The sequence below is a fragment of the Salmo salar genome, chromosome ssa26, assembly GCF_905237065.1.
Source record: "Salmo salar chromosome ssa26, Ssal_v3.1, whole genome shotgun sequence".
Lineage (NCBI taxonomy): Eukaryota > Metazoa > Chordata > Actinopteri > Salmoniformes > Salmonidae > Salmo > Salmo salar.
The window spans coordinates 34,870,350-34,884,500 of record NC_059467.1 but is presented as its reverse complement, the minus strand read 5'-3'; the positions used below and the strand labels follow the sequence as shown (position 1 = coordinate 34,884,500).

The window sequence follows — 14,151 nt, the reverse complement described above, 5'->3', positions numbered from 1 at the left end:
ATACAAAAAGTTGTCAAAGTACACAAATTTTTACCCGGCTTCAACCACAAATCAACAACAGGATTTCAAGGGTTGGTTAATTTCAACTACAATAGAATTCACGTTTGTTGAGAACAGTAATTTGCGGGTAATTCCATTCTGATGAGTATGTAACCCAATGAACAGTGTGGCCCAAGCCTATTGTGATCATAGGGCTGCTCTGTCCTGTGTGTGTGTGTGTGTGTGTGTGGTGGGGGGGGGGGGGGCCTGGAGGCTGTCTCTGGAGCAGTGGAGCGAGGGCCCTGGGGGAAGGGAGGGACAGATGGGACTAACACATGCCCCGCCCCCCTCTCTCCCTGGCTCTGCCTAATCTGCCAGGGTAAAGCGGAGCAGGGGGAGGAGGGGTTGAGGGCATTCATCGTCACCACCTCTCTCGCCAACTCTTCTGACAGCGCCCGACACAGAAGCAAAAAGAGAGCACACAGGATATGAGCAAAATACCCGGACACTTTCTATCCCCCCGACGTTGGATTGAGGTTGATGCCGAGATTTAGCAAGGTTGGTTGGATGTGTCTTTGTGTTACATGTGATCCAGGATATAGCAGAGAAGAACTCAGGAAGAACTACCCTGTTGACCCGTTGGAAGTTGGATTGCACAACCACAAGTAGCACTTTTCTTTTGTAACGCCGGTACTTATTTTGGGAAAACAATTTGTACTGTTTTAGATGTTAGAGGATCTTTTTGTGTGGACTTTTAAGATGTCGTCCTCACAGGGTCTGTGATCTAACACCCAAAGCTGTCAGTTTTGGAGGGTTCTGAACGGATGACAGCCCAGGAGATGCACCAGAGTGGCATCTACAGCTACTTCCTCAACATGTTTGCCTACCAGGTGAGACAGAGTCCTGAATGACAGAGAGTTGGCGGGAGGGAAAGAGAGAACATCAAATCAAATTTTATTTGTCACATACACATGGTTAGCAGATGTTAATGCGAGTGTAGCGAAATGCTTGTGCTTCTAGTTCCGACAATGCAGTAATATCCAACAAGTAATCTAACCTAACAATTTCACAACAATTACCTTATACACACAAGTGTAAAGGAATGAATAAGAGTATGTACATAAAAATATATATATATATATGAATGAGTGATGGTATAGAACGGAATAGGCAAGATGCAGTAGATGGTATAGAGTACAGTATATACATATGAGATGAGTAATGTAGGGTATGTAAACATATAAAAGTGCCATTGTTTAAAGTGGCTAGTGATACATTACATCAAGATGGCAAGATGCAGTAGATGGTATAGAGTACAGTATATACATATAAGATGAGTAATGTAGGGTATGTAAACATTATATGAAGTGGCATTGTTTAAAGTGGCTAGTGATACATTTATTACATCAATTTTTCCATTATTAAAGTGGCTGGAGTTGAGTCAGTATGTTGGCAGCAGCCACTCAATGTTAGTGATGGCTGTTTAACAGTCTGATGGCTTTGAGATAGAAGCTGTTTTTCAGTCTCTCGGTTCCAGCTTTGATGCACCTGTACTGACCTCGCCTTGTGGATGATAGCGGGGTGAACAGGCAGTGGGTTGGGTGGTTGTTGTCCTTGATGATCTTTTTGGCCTTCCTGTGACATTGGGTGTTGTAGGTGTCCTGGAGGGCAGGTAGTTTGCCCCCGGTGATGCGTTGTGCAGACCTCACTACCCTCTGGAGAGCCTTACGGTTGTGGGCGGAGCAGTTGCCGTACCAGGCGGTGATACAGCCCGACAGGATGCTCTCGATTGTCCATCTGTAAAAGTTTGAAAGTGTTTTTGGTGACAAGCCGAATTTCTTCAGCCTCCTGAGCTTGAAGAGGTGCTGCTGCGCCTTCTTCACCACGCTGTCTGTGTGGGTGGACCATTTCAGTTTGTCCGTGATGTCTACACAGAGGAACTTAAAACGTTCTACCCTCTCCACTACTATCCCGTCGATGTGGATAGGGGGGTGCTCCCTCTGCTGTTTCCTGAAGTCCACGATCATCTCCTTTGTTTTGTTGACATTGAGTGTGAGGTTATTTTCCTGATACCACACTCCAAGGGCCCTCACCTCCTCCCTGTAGGCCGTCTCGTCGTTGTTGGTAATCAAGCCTACCACTGTAGTGTCGTCTGCAAACTTGATGATTGAGTTGGAGGCGTGCATGGCCACGCAGTCGTGGGTGAACAGCGAGTACAGGAGAGGGCTGAGAACGCACCCTTGTGGGGACCCAGTGTTGAGGATCAGCGGGGTGGAGATGTTGTTACCTACCCTCACCACCTGGGGGCGGCCCGTCAGGAAGTCCAGGACCCAGTTGCACAGGGCGGGGTCGAGACCCAGGGTCTCAAGCTTGATGACGAGTTTGGAGGGTACTATGGTGTTAAATGCTGAGCATATAAGAGGAATTATGGAGACGTTACACATGAATGAAAATGTGTTTGGATTGCTGTCTGTTTAGTAAGACATTGAGTCCCATATTTTCATGATATGTTTGCTAGTAGCTGTTGTGTTAAAACATAGTAATATTAGTTGTTGTGTTAAAACATAGTTATATTAGTTGTTGTGTTTAAACATAGTAATATTAGTTGTGTTTAAACATAGTAATATTAGTTGTTGTGTTTAAACATAGTAATATTAGTTGTTGTGTTTAAACATAGTAATATTAGTTGTCGTGTTAAAACATAGTTATATTAGTTGTTGTGTTAAAACATAGTAATATTAGTTGTTGTGTATAAACATAGTTATATTAGTTGTTGTGTTAAAACATAGTTATATTAGTTGTTGTGTTAAAACATAGTAATATTAGTTGTTGTGTTTAAACATAGTTATATTAGTTGTTGTGTTAAAACATAGTTATATTAGTTGTTGTGTTTAAACATAGTAATATTAGTTGTTGTGTTAAAACATAGTAATATTAGTTGTTGTGTTTAAACATAGTAATATTAGTTGTCGTGTTAAAACATAGTTATATTAGTTGTTGTGTTAAAACATAGTAATATTAGTTGTTGTGTATAAACATAGTTATATTAGTTGTTGTGTTAAAACATAGTTATATTAGTTGTTGTGTTTAAACATAGTTATATTAGTTGTTGTGTTTAAACATAGTAATATTAGTTGTTGTGTTAAAACATAGTTATATTAGTTGTATTAAAACATAGCTATATTAGTTGTTGTGTTTAAACATAACTTTAACACATAATAGTTGATGTGTTAAAACACATCTTCACTTTCTCATGGCTATTGTTTTGTACCTAACTGGCCTGTTGTTAATGTGTATCAGATCCAGAACTAGCATCAGGTGCTCTATGTTGTTACAATGCATCAGGTGCTCTATGTTGTTACAATGCATCAGGTGCTCTATGTTGTTACAATGCATCAGGTGCTCTATGTTGTTACAATGCATCAGGTGCTCTATGTTGTTACAATGCATCAGGTGCTCTATGTTGGATAGAGATCAATACACCCATTGTACAGTAGTCTATACTGTGTCTCATTGCATTTTGCCCCATTCTCCACCCCCTCTGCTTGAGACCTGAGGCTGTGTCCTAGGTCTATTGGACTCTGAAATGTTATTGGCAAGATATACATTTGATACAACAATGCAGGTTAATCTCATATTGGAAAGACGTGAGTCATTGTCTCACAAATCCAACATGACCTAGCCACTCTACAAATTACACTAACCAGGTGAACCAGCTGTCTGTTGTAGATTAGAGAGATTAGAGAGATTAGAGAGATACAGATAGATAGATAGATCGATAGATAGGATAGCTTTCATCTACAGTTCTGGATGTTTATCAAAGAAACAGTCTATGCTTGTGTTTAGACTCTCCTCCCTCATCCAGTAACCCCCCCCCCAGTAAAATCCCAGATAACAACAACTTAAAACGGGACAAGCAGTTCTACACAGTGTACTACAACACAATGCTCTTAGTCTATAAATTGGTTTGACTCCAGGAGGATCAGATATTCTGTGTGTTTGGACTACATTCAACCACCTGTAACACGCAACAACCACCTGCCCAAAATCCTCAGATCAAGGTGAAGCTCCTCTGAGAATAGTTCTGAGTTCATTCACTGTGTAAAAGGTGTCCCTTCATATAAACAAATATTACTTGGTTATTGAGAGCGTCATGTTTTCTCTGTGGTACTACAGTGAATTAGATGCTGGTGAATTTGTAGGCAGTTATGTGCACCTGGTGAGTTGTGGAAAGAATTTCCTCTTAAGGGGTGATCACTGTCATTCATTCATGCATTTATTCATTTATTCACTCACTCACTCACTCACTCACTCACTCACTCACTCACTCACTCACTTCACCTCTCTCTTCCTTCAGTTATGTAGCTTTCTGTCTAGCACTAAGGCTATGTTCAGTTGACTTCTGATGCACAGACAACATGTTGACTCCACTCCATCCTAAAATATGCTAAACACCCTCTCCTTTCCACCAATCAAATATGTTGACGTTGGAGTGTTGGAGTTGTTGATGATGACCAAGGTTTTGATCCAATTGGTTACGTGCATTATAATCCCTTTATTGTTGAATTTACACATCTCACAGATATTGAACATCTCTGTTCTCCTCTTATAGATATATTGAGCATCTCTTTATCTCCTCCCAGTTACAGCTCTCATATATCATTCATATTGAAAATCACTCTTTCCTCCTCCCTCAGATATATTGAGCATCCTCTCTCTCCTCATCTCCTAGGATATATTGAGCATTGTCACTATATTGTTGAGCTGACTCCTCACCTGTTCTGCTCCCCAGATAGGTTTCTTCCTCTCTCCAGATAGGTTTCTTCCTCTTTCCAGATAGGTTTCTTCCTCTCTCCAGATAGGTTTCTTCCTCTCTCCAGATAGGTTTCTTCCTCTCTCCAGATAGGTTTCTTCCTCTCTCCAGATAGGTTTCTTCCTCTCTCCAGATAGGTTTCTTCCTCTCTCCAGATAGGTTTCTTCCTCTCTCCAGATAGGTTTCTTCCTCTCTCCAGATAGGTTTCTTCCTCTCTCCAGATAGGTTTCTTCCTCTCTCCAGATAGGTTTCTTCCTCTCTCCAGATAGGTTTCTTCCTCTCTCCAGATAGGTTTCTTCCTCTCCCCAGATAGGTTTCTTCCTCTCTCCAGATAGGTACCCTCCCCTCCCCTCCTCTCCCCTCTCAGATATATATATATGTGAACATATCTCTCTCCTCTCCCCAGATATGTTGCTGCTGTGGCCCGGCCCCGTGCTCACTGTGCTGCTCCTTCTGCCCCCCGGTGAAGTCATCGTCCAGCACGAGGATCATGTACACACTCTTCCACATCATGGCCTGCGCCGTCTCCTGTCTCATGCTCTCACGCACTGTCTCCGAGGCTGTCCGGGACAATGTGAGTGTCTGATGTCATGTCCTCCTTTGGGGATCAACAAAGTTCCATCAATTTCTGAGCACTTTGTTTGCTCTGAGGTGCTATAAAGTGTTCCTGTCCTGATTCAATTACATTAGTATATTAGTAATCTATTATGGTCAGACTACTTAATATGCAAGATTTGAGTTCTGGGTTAACCAAGATTAGTACATTACTACTGTAGCGAAGGCCGGCAAACGTGCACCTTGAGAGTAACTATATTAATTGTCTTGTTGTGTAAATTAGTGCAGGGCTCTCCAACCCTGTTCCTGGAGAGCTACCGTCCTGTAGGTTTTTTCTACTAATCCTAATCTAGTGCACCTGATTCGATTTAATTAGCTGGTTGATAAACTGAATCAGGTTAGTTACAACTGGGGTTGGAGGAAAAAGCTACAGGAGGGTATCTCTCCAGGAACAGGATTGGAGAGCTCTGAATTAGTGCATTAGAACATCAGCACCTTGTAGGCCTCCAACCCTGGTCTTTCCAGCCCATAGGCAAACGTGCTAATCACTACACAACCAATAGGATGACATAGTGTAAGGACCCTTCCCTTTCTATCTATTGCATTTGGAAAAACATATCCCCACACTTCACTATAGCAAGTCCCTCTCCAATGGCCTCATGTGTGCCATCCCACGTCTCACGCGTCCCATCCAAACTCTCACGCATGCCATCCCACCTCTCACGCGTGCCATCTCACGTGTGCTATCCCACCTCTCACGCGTGCCGTCTTACGTGTGCCATCCCACGTCTTATGTGTGCCATCCAAGGGCCAGACTGATTTCTTGAATGTGTAGTAGCGAAACATTTAGGAGAGAAACAGAACATGGATTCCCGTTTGGATATCAGGCAAGTGTAGTATGTAGTAGGCTAAGTATGTTTCTCTAGGTAGTGTTGGTCCCATCCACACACAAAAAGTCAGTAAGAAGTAGGGTTGCAAAGGGATGGTATATCACTGGAAACTTTCAAAGTGTATTAGTAAACTACCAGAATGTAGGTATTTTTCAAGGATTTGCTGTAATCTATCACAAGACATCTAGTGGGCCTTTTGGGTACTACAGGTGTCTGTAATTATCTCTGGCTCTCTGTGGCCTTATCGTGTAACAGTTATGAATTAATTAAATAAGATGATTTTCAAATAAAAAATAGAACAAAGCTGTAAAACATTATCCTAAATACAAACCATCAACTTAGTGAATACCATTAGTGTTTAACATGAGGGTTTCAGCATGAAATATCCTTTATATTTGTTTTTACACACTTCTATTTATTTTACTATGTCCGTATGTATTTATTTGTTGTCAGTGTTTTGGCATCAAACTGGAGGCAGTTGTGAAAAAAGTAAACAGTTGGAAGAGTTGCAAAGTTAATTGGTTAATTGGTTGGTTAGATGCTTTTTCCATTAATTTAGTATATTTTCTCTTGAACCATATGTTCTATCCATTAGAAACTCATGAACATTATGGACACAGATGTATAAAAAAAACTATATATGAATACATTTTGTAAAAGTTATTCAAGTATAAATGACCAAAATTACGATAGATTGCCATAGATTACTAGTGCTTTTGACCAGGGCCCATGGTAGTGAATAGAGTGCCATTTGGGATGCATACCTACTCTCTCCCTGTCACTCTTTGTAGTGTAAATCCACTAATAATGTGTGCCAATGAGAATACTGGTTCTGTTTGTTGTGTTGCGTCACATTCAATAACTGTCTGGTTAATCGCTATGCTAAGGATACATGCAGTAGGCTACAGGATAATCTCAGTACACTATTTTCCTCCCAAAGACAGACAGAGAAAGGCCTAGAGGCTTCCACTAGCTAACCTCTAGGTTACACACACATATACTGTACATGTATGTACACACACACCATAACAGAGTGTGTGTGTTTCAGGTGCCTTTCTTCAACATGGTGTGTGACCAGGCCCATGGCGGAGGGCACTGTGAGATGCTGGTTGGCTACTCAGCGGTCTACAGGGTCTGCTTCGGCACCGCCTGCTTCTACCTGATGATGGCGCTGTTCCTCATCGATGTCAAGTCCAGCCAGGACTTCAGAGCGCTCATCCACAATGGGTCAGCAGTAGCCCTGAAGGTTAATTTATATTGGGGAGACGCAGGAGAACTACCATGGTGTATATGTGAATGAAGCTTTGCGTTCTACATGTACTACCCCTTTAAGGTGTTTTGTGCTAATACATCATGTAACCCCCCTCCCACTAGTACAGTACTAACGTCATTATCAACACGTCTATTTGAGGCTACGTGGGCCTTTTCCTCACCTGCCTGACCAATGCACCAGTGTCCTTTTTTAACCAGCTTGTGATACTGTCCACTGCTGTGCTGTTAATTAGAGAAGTGACGCGCTCTGGGGGGATGATTAAAGCAGTGACACGCTCTAGGGGGGTTGATTAGAGCAGTGACGCGCTCTGGGGGGGTTGATTAAAGCAGTGACATGCTCTGGGGGGTTGATTAAAGCAGTGACACGCTCTAGGGGGGTTGATTAGAGCAGTGACACGCTCTAGGGGGGTTGATTAAAGCAGTGACGCGCTCTGGGGGTTGATTAAAGCAGTGACACGCTCTAGGGGGGTTGATTAGAGCAGTGACGCGCTCTAGGGGGGTTGATTAGAGCAGTGACACGCTCTAGGGGGGTTGATTAAAGCAGTGACGCGCTCTGGGGGGTTGATTAAAGCAGTGACACGCTCTAGGGGGGTTGATTAGAGCAGTGACGTGCTCTAGGGGGGTTGATTAGAGCAGTGACACGCTCTAGGGGGGTTGATTAGAGCAGTGACAAGCTCTAGAGGGGTTGATTAGAGCAGTGACGCGCTCTAGGGGGGTTGATTAGAGCAGTGACACGCTCTAGGGGGGTTGATTAAAGCAGTGACACGCTCTGGGGGGTTGATTAGAGCAGTGACACGCTCTGGGGGGTTGATTAGAGCAGTGAAGCGCTCTGGGGGGGTTGATTAGAGCAGTGACGCGCTCTAGGGGGGTTGATTAAAGCAGTGACACGCTCTGGGGGGTTGATTAAAGCAGTGACACGCTCTGGGGGGTTGATTAAAGCAGTGACACGCTCTGGGGGGGTTGATTAGAGCAGTGACGCGCTCTGGGGGTGTTGATTAGAGCAGTGACGCGCTCTAGGGGGGTTGAATAGAGCAGTGACACGCTCTAGGGGGTTGATTAGAGCAGTGACACGCTCTGGGGGGTTGATTAAAGCAGTGACACGCTCTAGGGGGTTGATTTGAGAAGTGACGCGCTCTAGGGGGGTTGAATAGAGCAGTGACATGCTCTAGGGGGGTTGATTAGAGCAGTGACGCGCTCTAGGGGGGTTGATTAGAGCAGTGACACGCTCTAGGGGGGGTTGATTAGAGCAGTGACGCGCTCTAGGGGGGGTTGATTAGAGCAGTGACGCGCTCTAGGGGGGTTGATTAGAGCAGTGACGCGCTCTAGGGGGGTTGATTAGAGCAGTGACGCGCTCTAGGGGGGGTTGATTAGAGCAGTGACGCGCTCTAGGGGGGTTGATTAGAGCAGTGACGCGCTCTAGGGGGGGTTGATTAGAGCAGTGACGTGCTCTAAGGGGGGTTGATTAGAGCAGTGATGCGCTCTAGGGGGGTTGATTAGAGCAGTGACGTGCTCTAGAGGGGTTGATTAGAGCAGTGACGTGCTCTAGGGGGGTTGATTAGAGCAGTGACGCGCTCTAGGGGGGTTGATTAGAGCAGTGACGCGCTCTAGGGGGGTTGATTAGAGCAGTGACGCGTTCTAGGGGGTTGATTAGAGCAGTGATGCGCTCTAGGGGGGTTGATTAGAGCAGTGACGCGTTCTAGGGGGGTTGATTAGAGCAGTGATGCGCTCTAGGGGGGTTGATTAGAGCAGTGACGTGCTCTAGGGTGGTTGATTAGAGCAGTGACGTGCTCTAGGGGGGTTGATTAGAGCAGTGACGCGTTCTAGGGGGGGTTGATTAGAGCAGTGACGTGCTCTAGGAGGGTTGATTAGAGCAGTGATGCGCTCTAGGGGGGTTGATTAGTGCAGTGACGCGCTCTAGTGGGGTTGATTAGAGCAGTGACGCGCTCTGGGGGGGATTGGGGATGGGAGGGTTAGGTTTTGAGAGACACATGGCCTCTAGCTGGCCCTCTGTGGCATATCTACCATAAGGCTCTTGTTAATGAGAAGTCAGACAGTCGGCCACAGGGCCCTGGAACTCCTGGGCACTTCTCAGTGCGCACTAGGGGCAGAATCCTAACTTGAGATCAGTGTGAGTAACAATTTTTTTCTTACGTTAAGAATTTTTAAACGTTATATCCCATATGCAACAATAATTGTCATGACATAATTTGTTTTCCGAAGGTACCCCACCTCCTATTCCACCCACCCTCAACATTCAAGCACATTTTGTACCTCGAACCTTCGACTTAAATTATGTGTCAGGTTTAGACCTGTACAGGTTTGAAATAATATAATCGATCAAGGCTATACAAGGTGATCACAGCTTCACTTTCCTTAGACCTGCCTACTCAGCTATTCCTCCATTCACTTCCCTTGTGTCATGCAGCTTCTTAACTAAGATGCTCTTCATCTAAACGTCCTCTGTATATAGGGCAGTATATATTGTAGGTGGGTAGTTGTCCCTAGGTGGTTTCAAACAAACATATAAAAAACATGTTATTATGCAAATATTAGGCATACAACCATATAACTGGTCCTGTCTGGTCCTAATGCAGGTTCTGGTTTCTGAAGTTCATCACCCTGCTTGGGATGTGTACTGCTGCCTTCTTCATCCCTACCGAGTCCTTCCTGCATGGTGAGCAGCCTGGACACACAATCAAGATTCCCTCTTAGAATACATTGCTAAACTTTCAACACATAGGATTGCCCTAGCTGAAAGCAATACGTGCAGTTATATTTTAATACTGATAGGGGGCACTGTAGACCTACTCATCATCTCACGAGATTCACCCAGCAGTCAAGCCACCATAAATTTCTCTGTGGTTGGATAGTGTTGTTCTAGCAGCAGTAAATCTCATCGTGACACAGTAACTGGTCTCAGATCCTACATGTTTTATGGCTGTTCCTCTGCCTCTGAATCTTCTGTGCTATAAGTTCATTATTTAATAGATGACTTCAGTATGTTATTCTTGATGAGGAAATGTGTTTTGCAACATACACATAAGAAAATACTCTCATATACAGTACCAGTCAAAGGTTTGGACACACCTACTCATTCAAGGGTTTATCTTTAATTTTTACTATTTTCTACATTTTAGAATAATAGTGAAGGCAACAAACTATGAAATAACACATATGGAATCATGCAGTAACCAAAAAAAGTGTTACACAAATCAAAATATATTTTATATTTTAGATTCTTCAAAGTAGCCACCCTTTGCCTTGATGACAGCTTTGCACACTCTTGGCATTCTCTCAACCAGCTTCATGAGGAATGGTTTTACATCACTATTGAAGGAGTTCCCACATATGCTGAGCACTTGTTGGCTGCTTTTCCTTCACTCTGCGGTTCAACTCATCCCAAACCATCTCAATTGGGTTGCGGTCGGGTGATTGTCCTGTTGAAAAACAAATGATAGTGGAACTAAGTGCAAACCAGATGGGATAGGGTGTCGCTGCAGAATGCTGTGGTAGCCATGCTGGTTAAGTGTGCCTTGAATTCTTAATAAATCACTGACAGTGTCACCAGCAAAACACCCCCACACCATCACACCTCCTCCTCCATGCTTCACGGTGGGAACCACACATGCGGAGATCATCCGTTCACCTACTCTGTGTCTCACAAAGACACAGCGGTTGGAACAAAAAATCTCAAATTTGGACTGATCAGACCAAAGGACATATTTCCACCGGTCTAATGTCCATTCGCTCGTGTTTCTTGGCCCGACCAAGTCTCTTCTTATTACTGGTCCTTTAGCAGTGGTTTCTTTGCAGAAATTCGACCATGAAGGCCTGATTCACGCAGTCCCCTCTGAACAGTTGATGTTGAGATGTGTCTGTTACTTGAACTCTGTGAAGCATTTATTTGGGCTGCAATTTCTGAGGCTGGTAACTCAAATGTACTTATCCTCTGCAGCAGAGGTAACTCTGGGTCTTCCTTTCCTGTGGCGGTTCTCATGAGAGCATTATGGTTTTTGCGACCGCAATTGAAGAAACCTTTCCGGATTGATTGACCTTCTTGTCTTAAAGAAAGGATGGACTGTCGTTTCTCTTTGCCTATTTGAGCTGTTCTTGCCATAATATGGACTTGGTCTTTCACCAAATAGGGATATCTTCTGTATACCAACCTTACCTTGCCACAACACAACTGATTGGCTCAAATGCATTAAGAAGGTAATAAATAAGACTAATTAACTTTTAACAAGGCACATCTGTTAATTGAAATGCACTCCAGGTGACTACCTCATGAAGCTGGTTGAGAGAATGCCAAGAGTGTGCAAAGCTGCCATCAAGGCAAAGGGGGGGCTACTTTGAAGAATCTCAAATAGAGAATATATTTAGATAAAAACATGATTCCATATGTGTTATTTCATAATTTTGATGTCTTCACTATATTCTACAATGTAGAAAATAGTACAAATAAAGAAAGACTCTTGAATGAGTGTCCAAACTTTGACTGGTACTGCACAGTCGTGGCCAAAAGTTTTGAGAATGACACAAATATTCATTTCCACAAAGTTTGCTGCCTCAGTGTCTTTAGATATTTTTGTTCGACGTTACTATGGAATACTGAAGTATAATTACAAGCATTTCATAAGTGTCAAAGGGTTTTGTTGACAATTACATGACGTTGATGCAAAGAGTCAATATTTGCAGTGTTGACCCTTCTTTTTCAAGACCTCTGCAATCCGCCCTGGCATGCTGTCAATTAACTTCTGGGCCACATCCTGACTGATGGCAGCCCATTCTTGCATAATCAATGCTTGGAGTTTGTCAGAATTTGTGGGTTTTTGTTTGTCCACCCGCCTCTTGAGGATTGACCACAAGTTCTCAATGGGATTAAGGTCTGGGGAGTTTCCTGGCCATGGACCCAAAATATTGATGTTTTGTTCCCCGGGCCACTTAGTTATCACTTTTGCCTTATGGCAAGGTGCTCCATCATTCTGGAAAAGGCATTGTTCGTCACCAAACTGTTCCTGGATGGTTGGGAGAAGTTGCTCTCGGAGGATGTGTTGGTACCATTCTTTATTCATGGCTGTGTTCTTAGGCAAAATTGTGAGTGAGCCCACTCCCTTGGCTGAGAAGCAACCCCACACATGAATGGTCTCAGGATGCTTTACTGTTGGCATGACACAGGACTGATGGTAGTGCTCACCTTGTCTTCTCCGGACAAGCTTTTTTCCGGATGCCCCAAACAATCGGAAAGGGGATTCAGAGAAAATGACTTGTCCTCAGTAGTCCAATCCCTGTACCTTTTGCAGAATATCAGTCTGTCTCTGATGTTTTTCCTGGAGAGAAGTGGCTTCTTTGCTGCCCTTCTTGACACCAGGCCATCCTTCAAAAGTCTTTGCCTCACTGTGCGTGCAGATGCACTCACACCTGCCTGCTGCCATTCCTGAGTAAACTCTGTACTGGTGGTGCCCCGATCCCGCAGCTGAATCAACTTTAGGAGACGTCCTGGCGCTTGCTGAACTTTCTTGGGCGCCCTGGAGCCTTCTTCACAACAATTGAATCGCTCTCCTTGAAGTTCTTGATGATCCAATAAATGGTTGATTTAGGTGCAATCTTACTGGCAGCAATATCCTTGCCTGTGAAACTCTTTTTGTGCAAAGCAATGATGATGGCACGTGTTTCCTTGTAGGTAACCATGTTTGACAGAGGAAGAACAATGATTCCAAGCACCACCCTCCTTTTGAAGCTTCCAGTCTGTTATTCAAACTCAATCAGCATGACAGAGTAATCTCCAGCCTTGTCCTCGTCAACACTCACACCTGTGTTAACGAGAGAATCACTGACATGATGTCAGCTGGTCCTTTTGTGGCAGGGCTGAAATGCAGTGGAAATGTTTTTTTGGGACTCAGTTCATTTGCATGGCAAAGAGGGACTTTGCAATTAATTGCAATTCATCTGATCACTCTTCATAACATTCTGGAGTATATGCAAATTGCCATCATACAAACTGAGGCAGCAGACTTTGTAAAAATGTATATTTGTGTCATTCTCAAAACCTTTGGCCACGGCGGTATATATAATTTTAAAAGTATACATACATTTGGACTACACACACATTCAGAATGGGCCTGCATCAAGTGAGTTAGACAGCAAACCTGTTTCTTTCTGTCTGTCTTTTTGTTTCTCTCTGTCTGTCTCTCTCTCTTTCCATTTCTCTCTCTCTCTCAGCCTGGCACTACGTAGGCGTGGTGGGAGGATTTGCCTTCATCCTCATCCAACTCAGTCTCATCACAGCATTCGCCCACACCTGGAACAAGAACTGGTGAGAGGGGAGGGAGAGCAGGGAGAGGTGTGTGTGTGTGTGTGGGGGGGGTCTTGGGGGGGTTTCGTGTGGTGACTTAGTGTGGTGTGTTGGGGATGAGAGGTGATAATGAGTTTGGGCAGTTGTCAGTTGAAGCAGCTGGTGTGAGAGTGGATGTTGGGGTCCTTGTGTTGGAGAAGGACAGGCCACGTCCTCCAACCATAGGAGCGTAAGTGCAGTTTGACTGGACGTTACCTTGTACTGATCTGTTTCAGCTAGGAGCTGCAGTTTGACTGGACGTTACCTTGTACTGATCTGTTTCAGCTAGGAGCTGCAGTTTGACTGGACGT

The 14,151-nt window shown here is 44.0% G+C and overlaps 1 protein-coding gene across 1 annotated transcript in view; it reads left to right on the top strand.

Annotated features, from left to right (window-relative positions):
• The first annotated feature begins 387 nt into the window (after positions 1-387).
• Positions 388-14,151, top strand: part of LOC106562622 (serine incorporator 4) — a 40,403-nt gene continuing 26,639 nt past the window's right edge. Inside the window, exons 1-6 of the mRNA XM_045708722.1 lie at positions 388-537; positions 754-869; positions 5,199-5,366; positions 7,286-7,464; positions 10,104-10,183; positions 13,729-13,822. Coding sequence (XP_045564678.1) covers positions 804-869; positions 5,199-5,366; positions 7,286-7,464; positions 10,104-10,183; positions 13,729-13,822 — 587 coding nt within the window. The 5' untranslated portion in view covers positions 388-537; positions 754-803. The remainder of the gene's footprint in view (positions 538-753; positions 870-5,198; positions 5,367-7,285; positions 7,465-10,103; positions 10,184-13,728; positions 13,823-14,151) is intronic.